Below are 25,020 nucleotides of genomic sequence, written 5' to 3' on the forward strand. Positions count from 1 at the left end.
ATCTCAGAGTCCTGGGATCAGCTGCAGTGGGCTCTGTGCTAAGCAGGGAGTCTGTTTGAGATTCTCTCCCTCTGACTTTCCCCTCTGCTCCTCCCCCTTGCTCTCTCTCTCAAATAAATGAAATCTTTTTTTAAATGTGTGTAAGGGGCACCTGAGTGGCGCAGTCAGTTAAGCGACTGCCTTCAGCTCAGGTCATGATCACAGGGTCCTGGGATTGAGCCCTGCATCAGGGCTCCTTGCTCGATGGAGAGCCTGCTTCTCTCTCTCTCCCTCTGTCTGCCACTCTGTCTACTTGTGCTCTCTCTCTATCTCTCTGTTAAATAAATAAAATCTTTAAAAATAAAATAAAATAAAAAATAAGAATGTGTTTAAAAAAAAAAAACAACCCAAAAAACAAAGAGAGTCACCTGAGCGTGGAGGTACTAGATCCCTGAGAGAAACAAGGTGCTAGGAGAAGTAAAAGTGAGCGCCCTGGAGATAAAATTTACTCTTTCCACTATTGTGCTTGGATCAGTCTTGGCTCTGCATCTATTTTGAGGCTTTAAATTATCCTCTGAAAGAAAACAGTGCTGCTTTGGGATTGTTTTTTTTTTTTTTCTCAACACCACTCTTCCTGAGATGGGCAGAACCTGACTGCTGCCTCACACTAAGTCATTTCCCCTTTACTTTGCTGTAGTATCCATCACCTGTAAGAAGAGAGAATACTCAGCACTTTAAAAATCAGTAATGTTTAATGAGATTATGTCTGTAAGATCCTTGGAAAATAACCATCTAGAGAAACAAAACACTATTTATTACTACTATTTTTAGCATTATTATCTTTAAATATGTCAAGCTTTTCCTTATTTTGTGAACACTAATTCAAAATAGGAAGCTTTCAGGGGTGGCTGGCTGGCTCAATCCATAGAGCTTGCATGCGACTCTTGATTCGTGAGTTCAAGCCCCATGTTGGGTGTAGAGATGACTTTAAAAAAAAAAAACAAAAAACCCTCAATAGAGTGCGGATCTGGTTTAACACACACACACACACACGCACACTTTCTAAAATGGAAACCATTTTTCTTTCTCTTCAGTATACATGCTGCCCTAATAGAGAAACTAAGTCTGTTAAGTGTTATTTTCTGCTTTTTCCTTCCTGTCCTCTTATTCTTCCAGCTGTCTCAACTCAGAACCTTGTAGGAAGAGAGTTACACTTCAGAAAAATGTGTTTGGTTTGACATTTAAACAAGCCTCCATTTTGTTTTTCCATATTAGAATTTTTCCGCTTCCCCTCTTCCATTTCCAGCACTCTGTCTGACCTGTCTTCTTCTCAGCTCATTCATTATTGCTAGGGTTTGCAGCTTATATATACTAGAGGAAGAAGACAGATTTATAAACATGTGTTCCTGCCCAGCTGTTTCAAGAGTATGAGTAACATTCATCTTCAAATTGTATTGCTGCTTCCTATATACAGCTGTGCTCATCTGCCCTTATTAATGAGGTGCCTATCTCTAAGTCTTACATTGTCTAGAAATAAGTGGACTCTTTTCCTATTCAAATTCGTAATGTAGTAATCAGAGGAACCCATCACTGGGAGGAGACATCCATTTGAATTCATTTTGCTAATGGCTATAGAGAATATAGCCTAATTGCTTTCTTAAGAGGTTTGCCATTTCCCTTAAGATGTCAGCGCCCTGGAAAGGGATAGGAATTCTGTCCTTTACCTCCTTGCAATCCTGTCCTTTTTCTCCCTGCAATCCTGTATGTGTCTTTTATCTAAGATTAAAATAAAGGGATATTTTAAGGAAATTATGTAAAGAATCCAGAATCCATTACAGATAACTGTACAGGCCCAGATACCTTGACCACTAATAAATAATGAGGTCTTTGATAAATTACTTAACCTTTCTTGGCTCTCATCTCCTTGTTTGCAGAGTAGCTATATCACTGTATGACCTGGATTGTTGGAAGGACTATGCTTTCTCTATATGGCCTGCCTTGTTCAAAAAGGTGAACAGGGCTGTTAATATTTGACAAGATAATGAGTATGAAAACACCTAGCACATAATAGATGTGCAGTAAATGTTTGAGTTAGAATCCGTTTGGCTAAACCAAAGTTCTTTTCTGCGCTGATTTCATTAGTGAGACTTTCTGGTAGGATAATTCTTCCCCCCCCCCCCCAACTCCCTTATCTGATCTGATTTTATGATCAAGTGTCCTAAGATTCGATTTGAAAGAAAACAGGGACTAAATAAGATTTAAAGCCCTGTTCAAGAGTTCAGGGTGCAAGTACTGATGTTCTTTGGTTTTGTCTAAAGCATTCTCTTTGACTTATACAAAGGCTACCATAGGCTAGTTATCTAATTTAACAAACCTATCATTTATTTCCATTTTAATCCTGGAGTATTGATTAAAAATCTGAGAGGCAGAGTGCCTGGGTAGCTCAGTCGTTAACACTTCCTGCCTTAAGCTCAGGTCATGATCCCAGGGTCCTGGGATGGAGCCCCACATCAGGTTCGCTGCTCAGCAGGAAGCCTGCTTCTCCCTCTTCCACTCCCCCTGCTTGTGTTCCCTCTCTGTCTGTCTCTCTGTCAAATAAATAATAAATAATAAAAATAAAATATATTTTTTTAAATCTGAGAGGGGCACCTGGGTGGCTCAGTGTGTTGAAGCCTCTGCCTTCGGCTTGGGTCATGGTCCCAGGGTCCTGAGATCGAGCCCCGCATCAGGCTCTCTGCTTAGTGGGGAGCCTGCTTCCCCCTACTCTTTCTGCCTACTTGTGATCTCTGTCAGATAGATGAATAAACTCTTTAAAAAAAAATTTTTTTTTTTTTTTAAATCTGAGAGGCATAGAGTTTAAGTGACTTGACCAAGGTTATACTGTAAAAGAGTGAGATTTTGGACTAAGATTTTCTAATTCCAAGTCCATTGATCTTTAGACAGTCACATTCCACATCAAAGAAGAAAATGAATATAGGTGAATTACTACAGATATGCCCTGGGAGTGCTGGGTGAAATAGTATTTTATTAGTGTATGACCAAAGACAAAGTAAAGGCTAATTGTAGAGTTCCTAGACTTACTCTATAAATAAATTACATAGAAAATGTGCTTTGGGACTTCCAATCAAGATGATTTACTGTGTTTAAACTTTTGACACATACCCTGTGTTTCAAACACATAGCAAGATATAAAATATATAAAGTAGAAATCAACATATTTGGGCCCAAGAACAAAATACCACCTTCATGGACCAAAAATAGGAGAGATACAAGTCACTGGGTGAAGCTGAAACTGTGAGCCTGTTGGCCTCCAGTGAATAGAGAATGGTGCCTGAGAGATGAGTTTTTGAGCAGTAACTAGATACTAAAATGCCCCCAAAAGAGGCAGAACTTGAAGCCAGGGGAGATGCCATCCCCCAACCAACCTCATGAAAGGAGACTTCCAGAAATTAATTGAATGGGGGAGGAGGGAAGCCTATGGAGTTGTGAAGAAGTATGTCAAGCTGCCTTCTGGTACAGTGATTAGAATTGTGATATCCTAAATTTACTCTACTGGCAGAGGCCATAAAAAGACCTGTTCAGGGAGCTCCTGGGTGACTCAGTTGGTTAAGCATCTGACTTTAGCTCATGTCATGATCCCAGGTTCCCATATTAGGCTCCTTGCTACTCCTTGCTCCCTTTGCCCCTTCCCCTGCTCGTGTTCTCTCTCTCTCTCTCTCTGACAAATAAATAAAATCTTTAAAAAAAAAAAAAAAAAAAAGATTGTGAAGGTGGGGGAGAGAAGGCACACCATCGAGGGACCTCAAATCTTGTGGAACAACTGGGTTTTCTTTTTGCCTTGTATCCCCAACATGGAGCCAAACATTATACTTCCTAATGAAAGACTGAATGTTTACCCCAATAAAAGCAGGAACAAGGCAAGGATGTCTATTCTCACTACCCTTATCTAACATAGGGCTGGAAGTACTAGCTAGTGCAACCAGACAAGAAAAGGAAATAGAAGGCACACAGATCAGAAAGGAAGAAATACAAGTGTACTTATTTGCACGTTCCATGATTGTCTAAATAGAAAATCTCAGTGAGTATATAATAAACTCTTAGAACTAATGAGTAAGTTCAACTAGATTGTAGAATATAAGATAAATATATAAAAATAAATTCTAGGTCTGTTACATGCTAGCTATGAACAAATGGACATGAAAATTAAAAATATAATACCATTTACAATAGCTCAAAAAAGTGAAATGCTTGAGCACCTGGGTGGCTCAGTTGGTTAAGCATCCAATTCTTGATTTTGGCTCAGGTTATGATCTCATGATCGTGGATCAAGCCCCATGTCAGGCTCTGGACTGAGTGTGGAGTATCCTTATCCCTCTTCCTCTGTTTCTTCCCCTGTTTGTGCACTGCCTAGCTCTAAAATATTTAAATAAAATCTTTTTTTGTTTTTAATGAAATCCTTAGATGTAAATCTAACAAAATAGCTGTAAGATTTATGTGCTGAAACTATACAAAGCTGATAAAAGAAATCAAAGAAGATTTAAATTTATGAGGAGTACATAGTAAAGATGTCAGATTTCCCCAAATTGATATTCAGGTTTAATGTTAATTCCTATAAAAATTCTAGCAAGATATTTTGTAGATGTGGACAAGATTACTCTAAAATTTATATGCGAAGGCCAAAGGAACACAAATAGCTAAAACAGTTTGAAAAAGAATAAAGTGGGAGGAATCAGACCCCTGATTTCAAGACTAACTTTATAGCCACACTAATCAAGGCTGTGATATTGGCAGATGGAAAGACACAGACCAGGGGAACAAAACAGAGAACCCAGAACAGACATACAAATACACCCAGCTGATTTTGGCAGAGGTGCAAAAGCAGTTCTTGGGATGAAAGATAGCCTTTTCAAACAACTGGTGTTGGAACAAGTGGACATCATGGGCCAAAACAAAGGAAAAAGAATCATACACAAAAAACTATTAATCGATCGAGGACCTAAATAGAAAACTTAAACCTGAAAGAAAATCTTTAGTAGGCACAGAGTTCTTAGACTTGACACCAAGAGCACAGTCATAAAAGGGGATTTGGATAAATTGTATTTCATCAAAATTTAAAATGTTTGGTTTATGTAAGACCCTGTTAAGATGTGAAAAGTCAAGCTAGAGAATAAAAGAAAATGCCCAACAAAGGACTAGTATCCAGAATATATAAAGAGCTCTTGAAACTGAATAATAGAAAACAATCTAGTCAGAAAGTGGGCTAAAGACATGAACAGACATTTCACCAAAGAGGATATGCAGATGGCAAATAAGCATATAAAAAGATGTTCAACATCATTAGCCATTACAGAAATGCAAATTAAAACTACAACATGAGACATTACTACACACTGTTAGAATGACTAAAATTAAAAGTTAATGCCAAATACTGGCAAAAATGCAGTGAATCTGGAATTCTCATGCATGGCTGGTAGGAATGTAGAAGAGTACAGCTACTCTAGAAAACAGTTTGGCAGTTTCTTAAAAAACTAAATATGCACCTATAATATGTTCTAATAATTGCACTCCTGGGTATTTATCTGAGAGATAAAAACTCAAGTGCAATGAAAGCCTGTACACAAATGTTTATAGCACCTTTATTAATAATAGCCCCAAACTGGAAACAACCCAGATGTCCTTCACATTCAGCAGGTAAGTGGTAAAACTAACTGGTACATCCATACTAGGGACTACCACTCACCGACTAAAAAGACTGAACTGCTGATACATGCAACAACTTGGATGAATCTCCAGATAATTATATGCTGTAAGGCAGGGGTGGCGAGACAGTCCCAAGAGGTTATATGCTGTCTGATTCCATTTATATAACATTGTTAAAATGACAAAATTACAGAAATGGGTAACAGATTAGTAGTTGCCAGGAATAAAGGGAAGTGAGTGAAGCTATAAAAGGGCAACAGAAGGTATCCTTGTGTTGAGGAACATATTTTGTATCTTGATGTGTCATTGTTAGATTCCTGGTTGGGATATAATACTATAGTTTTGCAAGTTGTTGCCATTAGGGGAAATAGTAAAGGTACAGTGGGGTTTCTGTTAGCTCTTACAACTGTATGTGAATCTATAATTATCTCAATGTAAAAAGTAATTTTAAAAATTTAACCACCAGGAATTGAATGAACACCTAGTGAAATTATTGTGTGGTACAAATAAAGACTGTAATAAGTCTAGGGTGCCCGTGTGGCTCAGTTGGTTAAGTGTCTGACTTCAGATCAGGTCATGATCCCAGCATCCTGGGATCAAGACCCACATGGAGCTCCCTATTCAGCGGGGAGCATGCTTTTCCCTCTGCCTGCCGCTCCCCCTGCTTGTGCTCTCTTTCTCTCTCTGTCAAATAAATAAGATCTTTAAAAAAACAAAGCAAAACAAAACTGTGAGCCAAAGAGCTAGAAATTAAATAATGTTATATAGATATGAAAAATTAATCAGTTTAGAGGCACCTGGGTGGCTCAGTGTGTTGAGCTGCTGCCTTCAGCTCAGGTCATGATCTCAGGGTCCTGGGGTCAAGCCCCGCATCAGGCTCTCTGCTCAGCAGGGAGCCTGCTTCCCTCTCTCTCTCTGTGTGTGTACTTGTGATCTCTCTCTGTCAAATAAAACCTTTAAAAAAAATTAATCAGTTTAAAATTTTGTAAATGACAAAGTTGAAAATTTTTTTTTAACTCAATACCTTAGATAAGTTCTAGGAACAAATCATAAGTGGGGAAAATCAAACACAAAGAGAAAAAATACATGAGAGATCAACTTAAATAGATAATGGTTGAGAGGTTCTAACACATATTAGATAGGAGTCCTAGGAGATAAAAGAGATTGAAAGAATGGCAGAGAGACAGTAAATGAATATATAATATGTGATAATTTTCCTGAATTAGGTTCTAATTAGAAACCTGTCTAAATAGTTTGTACATTTGAAATATACCATACAGGTGTCTGGGTGTCTCAGTGAGTTGGGCCTCTGCCTTCAGCTCGGATCATGATCTGAGGGTCCTGGGGTCGAGCCCGGCATCGGGCTCTCTGCTTAGCATCTGCCCTCTGCTCTCTACTCTCTGCTCTCTGCCTGCCTCTTTGCCTACTTGTGATCTCGCTCTCTGTCAAATAAATAAAATCTTAAAAAGAAAGAAAGAAAGAAAGATACCAGATAAATAAAGTAAATGCATTATATTAGTTAAACATGATAGATTGAAAGTACATACTTACCTCCCAGTTTCTCCCTTTATAATTCAGTCAAATGTCAGTAAAGGGATTTTGTTTTTAAGGTATAAACTCACAGGTTTCTTTAAAAACAGATAAGACTGAGGCACCTGGGTGGCTCAGTCAGTTAAGTATGCCACTTAGGCTCCAGTCATAATCTCAGGGTCCTAGAATCAGAGCCCTCGGGGGAGCCTGCTGGAGATTCTCCCTCTCCCTCTAACACTCCCCCCACTCATGTGCATTCACTCATGTGCCCTCTATCTCTGTCTCTCTCTCAAATAAATAAATCTTTAAAAAGAAGAAGAAGAAGACAAGGGATGCCTGGGTAGCTCAGTTGGTTAAGCATGTGCCTTTGGCTTAAGTCATGATCTCAGTGTTTTGGGATCGAGTCCCACATCAGACTCCTTGCTCATTGGGAGCCTGCTTCTCCCTCTTTTCCCTCTGCCTGCCCCTCCCCCTGCTTGTGCTCGCTCGCTCTCTCTCTGGCAAATAAGTAAATAAAATATTTTTTTAAAAATCTAAAAAAAAATTTTTAAGAAACAAAACTACTGCAAACAAGAATAGTCAATAGAACTTTGGAAACTAGAAAGCAAACATACAAGTACTGATTTAAGAGAACTGAAAACACAAAAGTTTGGTTTTTAGTTGTTGTTTCTTTGTTTTTTATCTAAGGTTGGGAGAAAGGAGGGCTAAGAAATAAGGAGTATGCTTACAATGAGCCCTAAGTAATGGTTTATTATATACCTGAAACTAATATAACACAGTATGTTAATTATACTGGAATTTATTTTATTATTGAGAAAGAACGCACACGTGAGAGCAGGCAGGTGGAGAAAAAGGGAAAGGGACAAGCTGACTCTGCCAAGCATGGAGACTGATAAGAGGCTCCATCCCACAACATGAGATTAAGACTTGAGCCAAAACCAAGGGTCAGATGCTTAACTGAATAAGCCACCTAGGCCTCTTGGAATTTATTTTTAAAAATAAAAAAAAAAATCATAAGAGAAAATACATTTACAGTACTATACTGTATTTATTTTATTTTTTAAAAGATTTTATTATTTATTTATTTGACAGAGAGAGATCACAAGTAGACAGAGAGGCAGGCGGAGAGAGAGAGAGAGGGAAGCAGGCTACCCGCTGAGCAGAGAGCCCAATGCAGGACTCAATCCCAGGACCCTGAGATCATGACCCGAGCCGAAGGCAGCGGCTTAACCCACTGAGCCACCCAGGCGACCCTATCTCTGTCAGATTTATTTATTTGACAGAGAGAGAGAGAGATTACAAGCAGGCAGAGAGGCAGGCAGAGACAGAGGGAAGCAGGCTCCCCGCCGAGCAGAGAGCCCGATGTAGGACTGGATCCCAAGACACTGAGATCATGACCTGAGCCGAAGGCAGAAGCTTAACCCACTGAGCCAACCAGGCGCCCCTGTACTGTATTTATTAAAAAAAAAAAATCTGCATGCACCTTGGTGGCTCAGTCAGTTAGTCAGTTAAACATCACATTCCTGGTTTTGTCCAACCCTTGGTTTCAGCTCAGGTCATCTGCTCAGCAGGGAGTCTGCCTGAGAGTCTTTCTGCTCCTTCCCACACCCGTAGGTGCTTGCACATACATGCTCTCTCTCAAATAAATGGATAAATCTTTAAAAAGAATAAATCCATGTATAGGGGGACCCATGCACTTTAAACCTTTGTTGTTCAAGGGTCAACTATAATAAAATACCTTTAGAGAAATAACATTATTGTATCTATGAAACAACAGGATGCCTTTTTAAAATAATACAGTAGTAAAAATGGAAATTTCAGAATATAACTTAGAAGATGAAGGAAATCCCTTAGAATATAAAATACAGACAAAGGAGTGGAAAGCAGGAGTAAGAGATAAAAAAAGAGGATTAATCTAGAACATCCAGCTTCTAGAGGAACAGAAATTCCAGTAAGCAAAAAGAGGGGGCAAGTAATTGATAAGACGGGAGAAAATTAGTGGCCATATAGTAGATTTGAATAATATCATTCATTTATAGAAACCCTAAAACTATAGAGTACACACTTTAAGATTCTACTTTCAGGTGCACATGGAACTTTCTTCAAGATAGATCATATTTGGAGAACCAGAAGTTCTCCAAATTTGAAAGGTTTGAAATCATATAGAGTATGTTCTCTGCCATAAATTATATTAGAATCAAATTATATTAGAAATGAATAACAAAAAGATATTGGGAAAGTCCCTAGATAGTTGGGAATTTGACAACACTTTTCTAAATAACTCAGGATCAAAAAGGAAATCACTGGGGAACTAGAAAATGTTTGGACCTGAATGATCATGGAAACATATCAAAGCTTGTGGAATGCAGGTAACATAGACTATGAGGGAAATTTATACCTTTAAATGCTTATATTTGAAAGGAAAAAAGATCTAAAATGGGCTAGCAAACTTCTTCACAAAGGGCCAGATAGTAAATATTTTAGGCTTTGCAGGCCGTGCAGCCTCTCTGTTGCGTATGTAACTCTGCCTTGTGGCCTGAAATCAGGCATAGATCAGTGCATAAATGAGTAAGTGTGGTTATGATTCCAGTAAAACTTTATTCAGATAACATAACATATAATTTCATGTGACATAAAATGTTATTCTCCTTTTCATTTTTTCTACCATTAAAAATGTAAAAACTATTTATAGCTTGTTAATAATAACTTTAAAGCATCTCAAGGTATAATGTTAGTGACTTTGTGATAAAACCTCAGAAGCATAAACCATAAAGGAGAAGCTCAATATATTTGACTTCACTAAAAATGTGGAATTAACCAAAAATACTTAAGAGGATAAATAAGCCACAAAAACAAAATTAAAAAGTTGTTTTAGGGGTGCCTGGCTCAGTCAGTAGAGCATCTGATTCTTGATCTCCCGGTCATGAGTTTGAGCCCCATGTTGGATATGGAGATTACTTTAAAAAAAAGTTTTATACCAGATTGAATTTCAGCTGGGTCAAAGATTTAAAGATAAAAAAATCAAACTATACTGGGCGCCTGGGTGACTCGGTTGTTAAGCGTCTGCCCTTGGCTCCGGTCATGATCCCAGGGTCCTGGGATCTAGCCCCGCATCAGGCTCCCTGCTAAGTGAGAGTCTGCTTCTCCCTCTCCCACGCCCTCACTCCCTCTGCTTGTGTTCCTTCTCTTGCTGTCTCTCTGTCAAGTAAATAAATAAAATCTTAAAAAAAAAAAAAATCAAACTGTAAAAGTACTAAAAGAAACCATAAGAAAAAACTATTAATGAAGTGATGGAATAAGGAAAGCCTTTTGAAATAGGACAAAAAAACTCTAAAGCTATAAAATAAAAGACTGATAAAGATAACAACATAAAAGTCAATAATTTGGGGGCGCCTGGCTGGCTCAGTCAGTACAGCATGCAACTCTTGACTTCAGGGTCATAGTTTGAGCCCCACCTTGGGTATAGAGAGTACTTCAATAAACCTTCTTTAAAAAGGTAAATGGGGTGACTGGTTGGCTCAGTCAGTTAAGCATCTGCCTTCAGCTCAAAGGTCATGATCCCAGGAGCTGGGATCGAGCCTGCTTTGGGCTTTGTGCTCAGCAGGGAACCTTCTTCTCCCTTCTCCCTGCTGGTGCTCTCTGTCACTATATCTGTCTCTCTCAAATAAATAAATCTTTTTTTTTTTTTTTTTAAGGCAAATAATGTCTACAGAGCATTAACCACCATTAGCACATGACAAACCAGGGGAAATACCTGATTTGTACAACAGACAATAGGCTTATTTTAGTATATTAAGAGTTAGAAGTAAGTAAAAGACTACATATTTCCGTAGAAAAATGAGCAAAGGATTTTAACAGACAATTCAGTTAGGAAGGAAATACATCTCATAATGTCTTAAAATGATATGATATACAGACTCATGATGAGAAACATTAAATTAAAACTACATAAAACACTCTTTTTCTCCTATCATGTTGCCAAAGATCAACAAGTTCGAGAACACTGTGTTGCCAAAGGAAAAGGACAGCTGGTGTTCTCATGCAGTACTGATGGGTGTATAAATTAGTATATCTTCTTTGATGGCTGTTTGGCAGTATTTAACAAGATCCAAATACAAGTGCTCTATGATTAACAGTTTTATTTACAGGAATTTACCTTACCGAAATACTCATATAAGTAAGATATAACATTTGTACAAGATTATCCATCTAGCTTTATTTGTAATAGCAGAATAATGACGCAACCTAAATGTCCATCACCAGGGTTCTGATTAAATAAATTATGGTACGCTTTGAAATCATTCAATGAAATGAAGTAGTTCAATGTGTCTTGATATGGAATGATCCAAAATATATGTTTAGATGAAAAAAGTACAGAACATCGTATATTGCTACCGTTTGAGAAGAATGTATATTTGTTTATATTGAATATATAAATGTATATTTGTTTATAAATGTGTAAAATCTCTCTGGAGAATTATGTGGATCCATGGATGTTTCTGGGTAGAGGAACTAGAAGGCTGAAGAACAGTTATAGGAGGGACACTTCATTTATATTGCAATTTGTTTGCTAGCTTTTGAATTTAGAAGTATGACTATATTATCCATCCAAAACCATTTTTAAATAATATGAACAAGACAGAGTGTTCACTGTGATATCATTAGAGTGCAGTGCTCAAAATATCCTCAATATCCGTCAGTAGGAGAACTTGAAAATTGTGGTCAAATCATACGTATGTGAGCACATGTATGCTCAGTCGTACGTGAGCATAGTTAAAATAAGTTAAGCTTTTCATGTCAGCATAGATACATCTCAGATTTGTAATGTTAATGAGAAAGGTAAGTTACACGTCAGCATGATCCCATCCATAGAAAGTTTGAGAAGTAGGAAATAGTGCTTTTTAACTGTGATGTTTTATTCTTTAAAAGAGAAATCTGATGTCAGTATGACACTCAATCTTTTTTTTTTTTAAAGATTTTATTTATTTATTTGACAGAGATCACAAGTAGGCAGAGAAGCAGGCAGAGAGAAAGGAGGAAGCAGGCTCCCTGCTGAGCAGAGATTCCCAATGTGGGGCTTGATCCCAGGACCCTGAGATCATGACCTGAGCCAAAGGCAGAGGCTTTAACCCACTGAGCCACCCAGGCGCCCCAACACTCAATCTTATAAATCTATGGAGCTGACTAGGCAGTTCCCATAGTAATATTTTGGCCCAATCCTGTGTGTCTCATGGGGACCCAGAGCACCACCTAAACCCTCCTGCAGGAGCCAGAATCCTCCTCAAATGAAAAACATTCTTGTCCATGGCCAGCAGGGTTGCTCTTGTCTGTATCTGAATCTTCTTGTCTTCCAGGGATGTTGGTGGTGAATGTAACATGGAGGAACAAGACATATGTAGGTACACTTCTTGACTGCACGCGGCATGATTGGGCACCCCCCAGGTAAGCATTTTACAGCTTTTTGGCGCATATTAGTCTCAGCCACCCTAATCAGTGATCCCTTATGCCTTCATCCTGTTAGAGTTGGATCGCTTTTAAGACACCCAGCTTTTAAAGAATATGATAGTGAGGGAAGGCACTCTACTGCTCTGGCATTCAAGAAGAATAAATGAATTACGTGTTGACAGGTTGGATAGGCAATGGGGAGGAGATCCTGTTTAAGCCTTTGTCTGGAATTACCTTGAGACCAAGTCCACCGAGTCTGCCTGTGGGTAAACAAACAATCATTGATGTTGCATTTTGATGGTAGCCATCTCCAAGGAGTTCAAACTCAAGAACATTTTCATGTTCTTTCATGTTCAACTAGGCAATGTGGGTTTCACAAGGACCCTTTCTGGTTGACATTTCAATAAATGGCACTTTACAGCTTGTTTGTACCCAGTTTGCCAGGATTTGGGGAACCCAGATGTTGGAGAATGATATACAGCTAGCAAGCAAATAGCATCCTAGGAGCCCACCCCTTAATGCAGTTCCTACGCTTTCAAAAGTTCCTTTAACAAATCATATTCATTGAAAATGATAGTTACCATCTGGACAGTTCTTCTGAAGGCAGCTAAACTGGTTTGAAGTTATTTTCTCTTCTTAATAATATCCTGTTGTGTTTGCCCTTTGCCAAGGTTCTGTGACTCTCCCACCAGTGACTTGGAAATGCGCAATGGCCGGGGTAGAGGCAAACGCATGCGTCCCAACAGTAACACACCTGTCAATGAGACAGCCACGGCCTCCGACAGCAAAGGGACCAGCAGCAGCAGCAAAACCCGAGCAGGAGCCAATAGCAAAGGCCGTCGGGGCAGCCAAAATTCTTCAGAGCATCGCCCACCTGCCAGTAGCACCTCTGAAGATGTCAAGGCCAGCCCTTCCTCAGCGAATAAGCGGAAAAACAAACCACTTTCAGACATGGAGCTGAATTCTAGCTCGGAGGACTCCAAAGGGAGCAAGCGTGTCCGTACGAATTCCATGGGCTCAGCCACTGGTCCCCTCCCTGGGACCAAGATGGAACCCACTGTTCTAGACAGAAATTGTCCCTCCCCAGTCCTGATTGACTGCCCCCACCCAAACTGCAACAAAAAATATAAGCACATCAATGGACTTAAGTACCACCAAGCCCATGCCCACACAGATGATGACAGTAAGCCGGAAGCAGATGGAGACAGTGAGTACGGAGAGGAGCCCACCCTACATGCAGACCTCGGGAGCTGCAATGGTGCATCCGTCTCACAAAAAGGTTCCTTGTCCCCTGCCCGCTCAGCTACCCCCAAAGTTCGGCTCGTAGAGCCCCATAGCCCTTCTCCTTCAAGCAAATTCAGCACAAAAGGCCTCTGTAAGAAAAAGCTGAGTGGGGAAGGGGACACAGACCTCGGGGCCTTATCTAATGATGGCTCTGATGATGGACCCTCAGTAATGGATGAAACAAGCAACGATGCCTTTGATTCTTTGGAAAGGAAGTGTATGGAAAAAGAAAAATGTAAAAAACCCTCCAGTTTGAAGCCTGAAAAGATTCCTTCCAAAAGCTTAAAGTCAGCGAGGCCTATTGCCCCTGCCATCCCCCCACAGCAAATCTACACCTTCCAGACCGCCACCTTCACAGCAGCAAGCCCAGGCTCCTCCTCAGGCTTGACCACCACAGTGGTCCAAGCCATGCCCAACAGCCCCCAACTCAAACCTATTCAGCCCAAGCCCACTGTGATGGGAGAGCCTTTCACAGTCAACCCTGCCTTGACTCCAGCCAAGGACAAGAAGAAGAAAGACAAAAAAAAGAAGGAGTCTTCAAAGGAACTTGAAAGTCCTCTGACCCCTGGGAAAGTATGTCGAGCAGAAGAAGGCAAAAGCCCATTCAGGGAATCATCGGGAGATGGGATGAAGATGGAGGGACTCCTGAATGGCTCCTCAGACCCCCACCAAAGCCGACTGGCTAGCATCAAGGCAGAAGCTGACAAGATCTACAGCTTCACAGACAATGCCCCCAGCCCTTCAATCGGAGGCAGTAGCCGCATAGATAGCACCACCCCTACCCAGCCCCTGACTCCCTTACATGTGGTGACCCAGAATGGAGCTGAAGCCAACTCAGTCAAAACCAACAGCCCTGCATACTCTGACATATCTGATGCTGGGGAGGACGGGGAGGGCAAAGTGGACAGTGTCAAATCAAAGGACCCTGAACAGTTGGTTAAGGAAGGGGCTAAGAAGTCACTTTTCCCCCCTCAGCCGCAGAGCAAAGACTCACCGTATTACCAAGGCTTTGAGAGTTACTACTCTCCAAGTTATGCACAGTCCAGCCCCGGGGCGCTGAACCCCAACAGCCAGGCAGGAGTGGAGAACCAGGCTCTGAAGACAAAAAAGGATGAAGAGCCTGAGAGCATAGAGGGGAAAGTGAAGAACGATATCTGTGAGGAAAAGAAACCAGAACTGAGCGGTTCCAGCCAGCAGCCTTCTGTCATCCAGCAGCGTCCCAACATGTACATGCAGTCCCTGTACTACAACCAGTACGCCTATGTGCCCCCGTACGGCTACAGCGACCAGAGTTACCACACCCACCTCCTGAGCACCAACACGGCCTACCGGCAGCAGTACGAGGAGCAGCAGAAGCGGCAGAGCCTGGAGCAGCAGCAGCGGGGGCTCGACAAGAAGGCCGAGTTGGGCCTGAAGGAGCGGGAGGCAGCACTCAAGGAAGAATGGAAGCAAAAGCCGTCTATTCCACCGACTCTCACCAAGGCCCCCAGCCTGACGGACCTGGTCAAGTCGGGGCCCGGGAAGGCCAAGGAGCCAGGGGCTGACCCTGCCAAGTCAGTCATCATTCCGAAGTTAGATGACTCCTCCAAACTCCCCAGCCAGGCCCCAGAAGGACTTAAAGTGAAGCTGAGTGAGGCCAGCCACCTAGGCAAGGAGGCCTCTGAGGCTAAGACAGGTGCTGAGTGTGGCCGGCAGGCAGAGGTGGATCCCATACTCTGGTACCGACAGGTAACTGTTCTGGGAGGAAACAGAAATAGTATTTGATAGGCTTTCTCTCTTCCTCACAAATCAGGGCTCTCCTTAGGTGGGGGGGGGTCAGCAGAATAGAGATTGGCAGGAGAAATCTGGAATTTAGAGGATTCTTTACTTTTGTAAATCATGTTCGTGTTTTTAAAAAGCATTTTAAAAAGTAAAAGGTGTTTTTCCCATTTGACAAGAGAGGGCCAGGTGAGTTAGCTTGATTTGTCTGGGTCACTTGCAACTTCACTAGCAGAGCCAGGACTAGAACCCAGGTTATCTCAATTCCTAGTCCAGTGTTTCTTCCCCTGTTTGGTTCCTATGGAGTGAGTTCATGGTGATCTCTCCATTTCCTAGAGGGAGTTACCATTCAGGCTTAGTTACTTCCTGAAAGATTTTATAGTGGGGACCCGGCTGGTTCAGTCAGTGGAGCATGCAACTCTTGATCTCAGGGTTGTAAGTTCGAGCCCCACGTTGGATGTAGAGATTACATAAAAATAAAATCTTTTTAAAAAAATGGTTTTTTAATAGGTAGAGTTAGTACTAAGAACTTGGTCTTGCAACATGTTCTGTTTATGAGACTTAGAAAGTCTTCCCATGCTTCTCGGTATCACCACTAGACCTCCCTCCTCTGAGCTGGGCAGCACTCATGACTCTCTGCCCCTAAGCTTACTCTTAAGAAGTGAAACCACCTAAAATTCCTTGGAAAGGGAGCAGCTTCTTTTATTCAAAGACTCCTTTCCCCAGAATGCATGTTCTCCTAGAGAAGACCCACTGGTGGATTTTCCTTTTCCTTCCCCACATCTTGTTTCCTGCTGGGCAGGGAGGGAGCAGGCTTTTTAAAAAGGAGGGACCAGAGTTCAATCTAAATGTAGATCAACAGAGGCCAAGATTTTACCCTGCACTGGTGTCTAGTATTAACCTGCTCTGGTGTTTCTCCCGCGACCTTGAGCTTGAAATCTCGTTCTCATCTGTACAACACTCAGTGCTCGTTCTGTGATTTTTAGGAAGCAGAGCCCCGGATGTGGACGTATGTCTATCCTGCCAAGTACTCGGACATTAAGTCAGAGGATGAGCGGTGGAAAGAGGAGCGGGACCGCAAATTGAAGGAAGAGAGGAGTCGGAGTAAGGACTCTGTCTCCAAGGAGGATGGGAAGGAAAGCACAAGTAGTGACTGCAAGCTGTCCACATCAGAGGACTCCCGCCTGGGGAGCAAGGAGCCCCGGCCGAGTGTCCATGTGCCTGTGTCCTCCCCGCTCACCCAGCACCAGTCCTACATCCCTTACATGCACGGCTACTCCTACAGCCAGTCCTATGACCCCAACCACCCCAGCTACCGGGGCATGCCTGCTGTGATGATGCAGAACTACCCAGGTATAGCCCCCACCTTCCCACTTGGCGCTCCACTAACTGGGAAGGGAAATGAAACAGATTTCAGAGCCAGAGTTTTCTTGCAGACCCCTAAGGCTGACTATGCCTGGGACAGATGACCGCCCTGTTTTGAATGTGACATTCTGTGAGCCGGTCAGTCTGGCCCCAAGCTCCTTGAATGACCCCTGACCACGGTCTGAGGGAACGTATCTCCCTCCCTTGCTCCAGCTAAAGTTTTGCCTCTGTAGTCAGTTTTCCTGGATAACTGAAGGCAGAACTCCCTACCACTGCCATCTTCCCTCAGCTGGGATTTTTTTAAGCACATACTCTACACTTTACAATGGGGAAGGCATCTTGGGGAATACAAAAGAAACAGAGAAGACGAGTTCCCTCTTAAGGAGCTTACAACTTAATTGTATCAGGAGAGACACATGGAACAAATAAAATTCAAACCAGGACAATGCATGTATTTAGAAGATCATGTTCAGCTGGAAGGTTGGAAGACAGTGGGAGAGGGGAAGATCTGTTTGAAATCAGAGTGGGGGAAGGTCCAGTAGAAAACCTTCAGCTTGGGAAAGATAAGCTCTTGACACTGCCATCCCTGAATTCTTGGGGACGGGCACAGAGTAGGGACGTAAGTGGTTTTTAACTCATTACAAGACAGTGCTCCTGTTCAACTGTACTCACTGCTTTCTGTTGTCTGAAGCATCATGTGGGATGCTTCTGGGGCAGAAGAGCATTCTTTTCACTCCCTATGAGAGAACAGCCTAGTCTTGATATCCTGGTCGAACACTGTAAGGCAGACTCTAAATAGCACAAATAAACTTTTCAAACAGAGATAGGAAATTGTCTCAGCCTGTGGTGTTCCTTCCTCTCTGTTACTCCATCCATCCACACAGAAATAACACTTACCTTGGCGAGTGCCTGCTGTGGGCCAGACACTACTCAGTGACTTGTACACGATCTCATTTAATCTTCTCTGTGGAATAGCATTAGTATCTTCCTGCTGATGGGAAAGAAACTGAAACTCAGAAGGGTTGTTACTTTACTTAAAGGCTAACCAGCTAGTAAGTCTCGAGAGGTAGATTTGATCCCAAGGTCATCTGACTCCAAATCCTCTGACCTTTCCACTTCACCATAATTTAGCCTCTCCGAGGTGAATCTCTGAGGCTGAGGATCTAGAGTAGTTGATTCCCCAGAAGCTGAGGCCCATGTTCGTAATATCCCTTAGCTAGTGTGCCTCTACAGCTCAGTAAAGAAAGGGCACACTAATAGTTTCAGCCTGAAGACACCGTGTTTGGAACCACTTCCGCCTGTGCCTAGGAAAGCTGATGCCCGCCTAACCGCAGTCACTAAAACGGAGTTTCTTCTGCTTCTCGCATCTCTGACCATTTTACTTCTCCTTCCCCAGGTTCCTACCTACCTTCCAGCTACTCTTTCTCCCCATACGGCAGCAAGGTCTCAGGGGGTGAAGATGCCGACAAGGCGAGAGCCAGCCCCAGTGTCAGTTGTAAATCCAGCTCGGAGTCCAAAGCTCTGGACATCTTGCAGCAGCATGCCAGTCACTACAAGAGCAAGTCTCCCACGGTAAGTGGCGCCGGCTGCTAACAAAACCCAGATCCAGGGTCTGGAAGAAGGTGGGCAGGCAAGTTCAGGTCTTAACTACAGTGCAGCCTAGCTGACTTGGCATTGGCTTTACCAGGCATCTCCACAATTCTCAGGTGCCCTGCGTTTGTAAGGAGTCCTAATGTGAACTTGGAGCATCTTGTGTGTGTTTATCTCACAGTAGTGCTTTCGTGTCTGCTTTTTTCCCAGATAACTGATAAAACGTCTCAGGAGAGAGATCGGGGAGGTTGTGGGGTGGTTGGGGGGGGTGGCAGCTGTAGCAGCGTCGGGGGAGCAGGCGGGGCTGAAAGGAGTGTGGACCGGCCCCGCACCTCCCCTTCTCAGCGCCTGATGTCCACACACCACCACCACCACCATCTGGGCTACTCGTTGCTCCCAGCACAGTACAACTTACCCTACGCAGCAGGTAAACCTCCTTCCCCTAACTCTTTTTTTTTTTTTTAATATTTTATTTATTTGACAGAAATCACAAGCAGGCAGGGAGGCAGGCAGAGAGAGGAGGAAGCAGGCTCCCTGCAGAGCAGAGAGCCCCATGCGGTGCTCGATCCCAGGATCCTGAGATCATGACCTGAGCCGAAGGCAGAGGCTTTAACCCACTGAGCCACCCAGGCGCCCCTTCCCCTAACTCTTTTTTACTCCGTCCCAGTAGCCTAGTAGTATTGCCCACATCAGGGGACCCCCAGCAAGAATCCTTTTTAATTTTTTCTTGTTGAGCTTTTAATCTGTCCGGATCTTAGCCCCCTGCAGGTAGTCATTAAAGCATAGGACATTTATTTCCTCTCCCGGAGCTTGGGGACTCTCAAACTCCTCTAGAAAATTGGCTTTGATATTCAGAAGACTAAGGACCAGGTATTCCATAGCCAAAGAGAAACAAGCAGCTGAAAAATAGAGCCTTGCCATATATACTGTCCGCAGCCACTGTATCTGGCCAAGTACCAGATTTTTTTTTCTATCAGCACCCCAAAACTCAGGGAAGCCAGGAATTTAAGGAGAAACTCCTCCTGTTATCCACACCAAGCTGAGAAAGAAAAAGTGTTTAATCAGAGGGTTCTGGGAGTGTTACACTAAACATGTCCTCCTTCTCACTCAGGGCTTTCTTCTACAGCCATTGTTGCCAGCCAGCAAGGCTCAACTCCCTCACTCTACCCACCCCCTCGGAGGTGAGAACGGTAAGTCACTTTTTAATTTGGGACAACACGTAGAGCAGGGAGAGTTGGTACCTGGATCACAGAACCCTTATGGAGAGGTGTGGGGTTCAGTGGTCTGGAAATGGTGGAACCTTGGCCAAGCCTCTCGTAAGGGTCTCCCAGTCCAACAAGAGCTGCCCAACACCAGTGTCCCCAGGGGGGCCAGGACTGGCCTCCCCTGCAGTTAGTTTTGTCGGAGCGCCACCTGGTGGTTATTATACCAGCAGGCTGAGTGCCTGGTTATCTGTCCATGTTTCCCTTACAGACACCAAGTGCCCGGATAAAGTCAGCTTCACGGGCCCGGACTGGCTCACCCAAGGAGGTGCCGGAGATGCCATTCAGACATCAGTTAAATGGTGTTGATCATCTTGTTTGCCGTTCCTACCATGACCGAAGGCAGACCCTTGGCTATCTCACCTCCACCAGATCCCCGGACTCCCCGACCCTCCCTCTTCCTCAGGAGCTGGAGAGCTGGTACTTAGCAAAAATATTTATTCTCTCGGCCATGGTCATGACTATTGTGGCCCATGTGGAGATGAAGGCACGGGGAGGAACCAGGGGAACATGGCCTCAGCCCAGAGAAGTCACTGCTCTGTTCCCCCAAGACCCTGGTCAGCTGCCGGAGCAGTGCCAACACCCTCACCCACACCCCCAGGGAGGGACTCCCGAGCACTGGGTAAGGTCTGAAGACAGCACAGCAGCCATACCCCTCTCACCGTCATTACCACAATCACCAGATTCCTGCATCTCCCCAGCAGTTTGGGCCCTGGGAACTGGCAGCATGTGGAGGAATTAGAATCTCAGGAAAGAAATCGGGGGCTGTTTTCTCTGTACTTGTGAAAACAGGGTCTTCAAACACGAAGACTTCTGCCCTCTCATGTGAGCACATATAAATGCTCAGAGCCTAGCCTGGAAAGGAAGACCAAGGCATCTGCCCCACCGTGGCCTTGGGCTGCCTGTCAGGCAGAGGGCCGGGGTCCCAACACCAGCACAGGGCTCCCCAGGGATACTGGGAGTAAGCTGGAGCTGGAGCATGAATGGAGTCTGTGAAACAGAACCTGCATCCCCACGAAGTCCTGCTGCTTCCTAGCCCCCAACTCTTTGTCCTTGTCTCTCTTTCCTCCTGACCCCTTGGTGCCTTTCCCAGGGGGATCCCCATGCTGATCGCTCCTTTTCTTTTCCAGTGCTTGGCTCTTAAGACTCAGGCAGGTAAAATAGTATTCCCCCCAGCATGGGGAGCTTTGGAGTCTGCCAGGTCACCTTAGGGCAAGGCCCAGGAGGCAGGCCCTGGGAGCACCCAGCAGTTCTTAGAGATGTCCTATCCATTCAGCCACCTGAGTATCCTCATTTAGGGCCCCAAATATATACGGCCCAATTGCTCTGTATACAAGTACACGACTTTTATATAGCTCAGTCTATAACCCCGTGTGTGCCAATATAAGCTGTGTTTCTTTGTAACACACGTTTTTGTTTTAGGGGCCACTGGCCGTGGGAAGGTAGGTGTTCCTTACACCCTGGGATAACACATCCAAGCCATTACTCCTCAGAACCACAGAGTGTACTCAGTGGAGCTGTGCTATGAGGCAGCGGACATTTCTCTGCTCCCCTCGGAAGTGCAGTCTCCCAGTCCGGCTTTATGCTCTCTGCCCTGGGAAAGGGACGAGGATGTGGCAGCTGTATTGGAGTCACTTCTTCCCCAGCCTAGGGGAAGCTTTAGCTCTTTTTGCTTTTGAGGTATCATCCCTTTATTCCCCCTGGCTATCTTGCCTTGACCTTCTGGATTGAGAAAGACTGACACACACCAGCCTAGGCTTGAGAGGGGTGTTTGTGACCAGAGTGCCAAAGCGACCCTTTAAGAGCAAGGACTTGGCTCTGACTCCATTTGGGGCAGGGAGGTAGAGGACAGTAAGCACAATGCCCGGCAGAGGCTGCTTGCCAAGAACCCCAGAGCCCTACTCTGAATGGCTTGGGGTCATTTGCTTAAGAGGATCCCCTCTGACCTATAGACCTTTCCTCTGGGTTTTCATGTCATTGTTTTTATTGAAGTTGGGTTCTGAGCCCTCTCTCAAAACCCACTGTTTTAGACCACTTAGCAGGCGCCTAAGCAGCCTCCCTCGCCCCCATCATTCCCTCTGCCTCCTGCTCACCCGGTGGGCAGTGCTCTGGGCACTGGGGCACTGACTTCCCTTTTATCCATGGAAGTAGTTTCTTTGGACGCCTTCACCCCACCTAACCTGAGTCAACCCCACCAGGAGGATGACTCTGAATTTCAGCCTGATGCTGCCCTGCCAGGCTCCTGTGGGGTGGAGCCAAGTGCCCATCTCTGTTCCTGTTTGTTTTTAAATATTGTGTGTTTTGTATCTGTGGCGCTGGCTTACAGCGTGCTCTGTACATATTGTAAAGAAACTGTTGGGAATAATTTTCTTTCCCGTTGGGCAGGTCTGGCCCCACATTCCTGCCCTTTACACTTTGTTCTATAACAGAGAAGAGGAACTTCTGTATTAGCAGGGCAGTCTTGGGGTCTGCAGAAGGGGACAGCTTTTCCTTTTCCTTAAAAAACACTTTGGCTCTCTGATCCTCATGTATCAAGCCTCTGGAGAAGAGTAGGAGCTGAGTTGCCCAGAAGAGCAGGTGGGAGCAACAATGGCAGAATAGCACTGCCTTTTCCCCAGGCCCCTCTCCTCACCAGGTCCAGTCTTACAACCCGAAGCAGCAGCAGAGGAAACAGATCCTTGACCAGTGCTGGGGAGGGACCTGCTGTCTACTTCCAGCCGCTCTCTATGGCGAGGCGGCCCGTGGGTGGGGGTACCTGTGACCTGTTCAGAGAGATGAGATCCTCAGCAAGGATCCCCTGACCCCGCCCCATGAGCAGAGGCTGGCAAAGTGTGCTGTTAAGGGCCATGACACCCAGACCAAGGCTCACTGTGAGCCACCCCTGCCCAGGCCTCTTCCAAGACCTCGTTTGTCAGGGCTCCACCCAAGAAGCTAGAAGGCAGGAGCCTCACCCCCAGCCGGGACAGTCATGGCTTGGAGAGCTGCTCTTCAGGGCTCACATCTCCTTCCTCATTTAAGGTTTCCTTCATCCCCCTTCCCTGCCTGTACATGTATGTATACATGTATGAAGCTCCCTTCTCTTACCTCGTCCCTTCCACACGTTTCCAGGTCAAAAGACCACATGCAGAAGGGTTAAGAGGGCACCCCATGAAATGAAATGGTGATTCTTGAATCTTCTCTCCAGGCTCCGGGGCGAGGGTGAGAGGATGTGGCTTGGGGGTTGGGAGGGTGAGACTGTAGAAGGGCTAGAGTTACTGTACGCGGGCTTTGAGGTCACCCATGTCGCTTATTATATTGTGTACTCTGTCACCATCCCAGTGTCTACTCTCCTGCCCCTGTGATTCAACTGGGCAGCTAGTTGGCCCCATAATTCTGGGCCTTTGTCATTTGTTTTACTACTAGGGCATCCCAGGAAGCTTTCCGATGATCTTCTGCCATGGGCCCCTCCTGGAATCAAGCCCCTCCCAGGCCCCGCCCCCAGCCCCTCTTGCCCCAGCCCACCCGCTTGCCTTGGTGCTCAGCCCCCCCCAAATTGGGAGCAGGTTGGGGCGAGCTGGAGGCCCGGGCTGGAGGGGCAGTGTTGCTGTTCATAGCTTTTGTTCCATTGGCATTGCTCTGTTGGATTTAATTTCAGTCTTCCTGATTCTTCCCTTCTGTAAAGTGTACATTACCAAGTTCCTTGTTTTTTATATATATATATATATAAATATATATATATACAAACTGTACTCTTTTTGCCTTTGTACATTCAGGCAAGAAGAGAAAATAAATCTTTTTAAGAGACAATCACAAATCTGTGAGGGCTGCTGGTTATTTCTCCTGGAGTTTGCTGCTGAGCTGCCTCCTCCTTCCTCCCCACTCTTCTGTTTTCCCTCAGCTTTCCTGATCTTCCTGGTTCTGCTCTATATGCATCCTCAGCTCCACCTTCCCTGGCTGATGGCAAACTGTTGAATCCAGTGTCCAGACTACCTGCCCTGCAGCCCTTTCTTGCCCAGCCGTGTTTTCCGGCTTGGCCACTGGCTTAGCCAGTGGCTTGCTCCTCTGCCCTGGTCTCTCCTGTCTTCCCCCTTCGATCCCATTCACCAAAGTGGCTTCAGATCCCTCGGTACCCTGGGTCCTGGCTCCCGAAGGCCCGGGCTTTGGACACTCACTCGTGAAACTATGCAGCTAGGAGCTCTCCACTTAAGAGTTTGCACTACTTAAACTTACCTGGGGGTTAGAACAGATGGTTTTTAGGAGTAAGCAAGCAACTGCCCCCTAACATTCCCCCTGCCGATTCTAGCCTCCAGAGTGCTCTGATCCAGAGCCCAGAGAATCATTCCTGGCTGGTAGACTCCTGTGGCTACCCCATCAGAACAAGGGCTAAGGGTTTAGGAGTCAAGAGCATTTGATCAGAATTTTAAAGGGTAGTACATTCTGACACAACAGCCCAACCAAACCATTGTTCTGTCTCTTGAACTTTCTCTTTTTCCTCTAATCTGCTCCCCCTTTTTTCCCCTTTCTCTACTTCCTTTTCTTAATTGGCTTTGGAATTGAAGTATATTTTTAAATTATTTGTTGTATTTATTAAATAAAGTTTTTAATGTCCCTGTTCTTAAATTTAGACTTAGTTTGCCTTTCACATATCCTCCTTGTCCATCAACCCCTCAAAATATACCAAGTTACCTTTTTAATTGGAGTGCAACTTTTGGGTACCAGATTTCTTCCCTGCTGGTGGTCTTAATCTGGCAAAATTTTTTTGAAAGGGACATCTTAACAGAGCACCGGGTTTTCCAATTCTGCCCTTCTACCTCTAGTTGTATTGAAGGGGATCTACCAGCAGATGGCAGCAGAAACTCAGGCATGTTTCCTGTCCCCTCTGCTTATTTGAATGAAGGACTAGTAAAGGGCTGCCTTTTGTCTTGGTTCTTTATCCCAGTCTTCTAGATTCTCTGGGCTTGAGTTTACACTGTCTACGTTAACTTGGCCATTGTCCACGTTCACGTGGCCCTCTACAGTAGGTGTCTCACAGTAGTGACTGTTTTCCAGTCCCTCCCTTTATGCTGCCTGTAGGGATTATCTCCTTGGTGAAGGATGTCTTTGAGTCCTTCCTGTTCCAGCTGAATGT

General features: G+C 44.2%; 1 protein-coding gene across 4 annotated transcripts in view; it reads left to right on the top strand.

Moving 5' to 3' along the window:
- Positions 1 to 24,474, top strand: part of ZNF609 (zinc finger protein 609) — a 231,450-nt gene extending 206,976 nt beyond the window's left edge. For 3 of the 4 annotated variants that reach the window (XM_046008422.1, XM_046008418.1, XM_046008420.1), the window contains 7 exons: positions 12,564 to 12,651; positions 13,326 to 15,666; positions 16,683 to 17,049; positions 18,458 to 18,633; positions 18,862 to 19,078; positions 19,763 to 19,841; positions 20,125 to 24,474. In XM_046008422.1, the coding sequence (XP_045864378.1) occupies positions 12,564 to 12,651; positions 13,326 to 15,666; positions 16,683 to 17,049; positions 18,458 to 18,633; positions 18,862 to 19,078; positions 19,763 to 19,836 (3,263 nt within the window). In that variant the 3' untranslated portion in view covers positions 19,837 to 19,841; positions 20,125 to 24,474. The remainder of the gene's footprint in view (positions 1 to 12,563; positions 12,652 to 13,325; positions 15,667 to 16,682; positions 17,050 to 18,457; positions 18,634 to 18,861; positions 19,079 to 19,762; positions 19,842 to 20,124) is intronic. The other variant, XM_046008419.1, reaches the window with a different exon arrangement.
- Positions 24,475 to 25,020: the final 546 nt, after the last annotated feature.

Source organism: Meles meles, chromosome 6 (assembly GCF_922984935.1).
Source record: "Meles meles chromosome 6, mMelMel3.1 paternal haplotype, whole genome shotgun sequence".
In the NCBI taxonomy this organism is placed as follows: Eukaryota; Metazoa; Chordata; class Mammalia; order Carnivora; family Mustelidae; genus Meles; species Meles meles.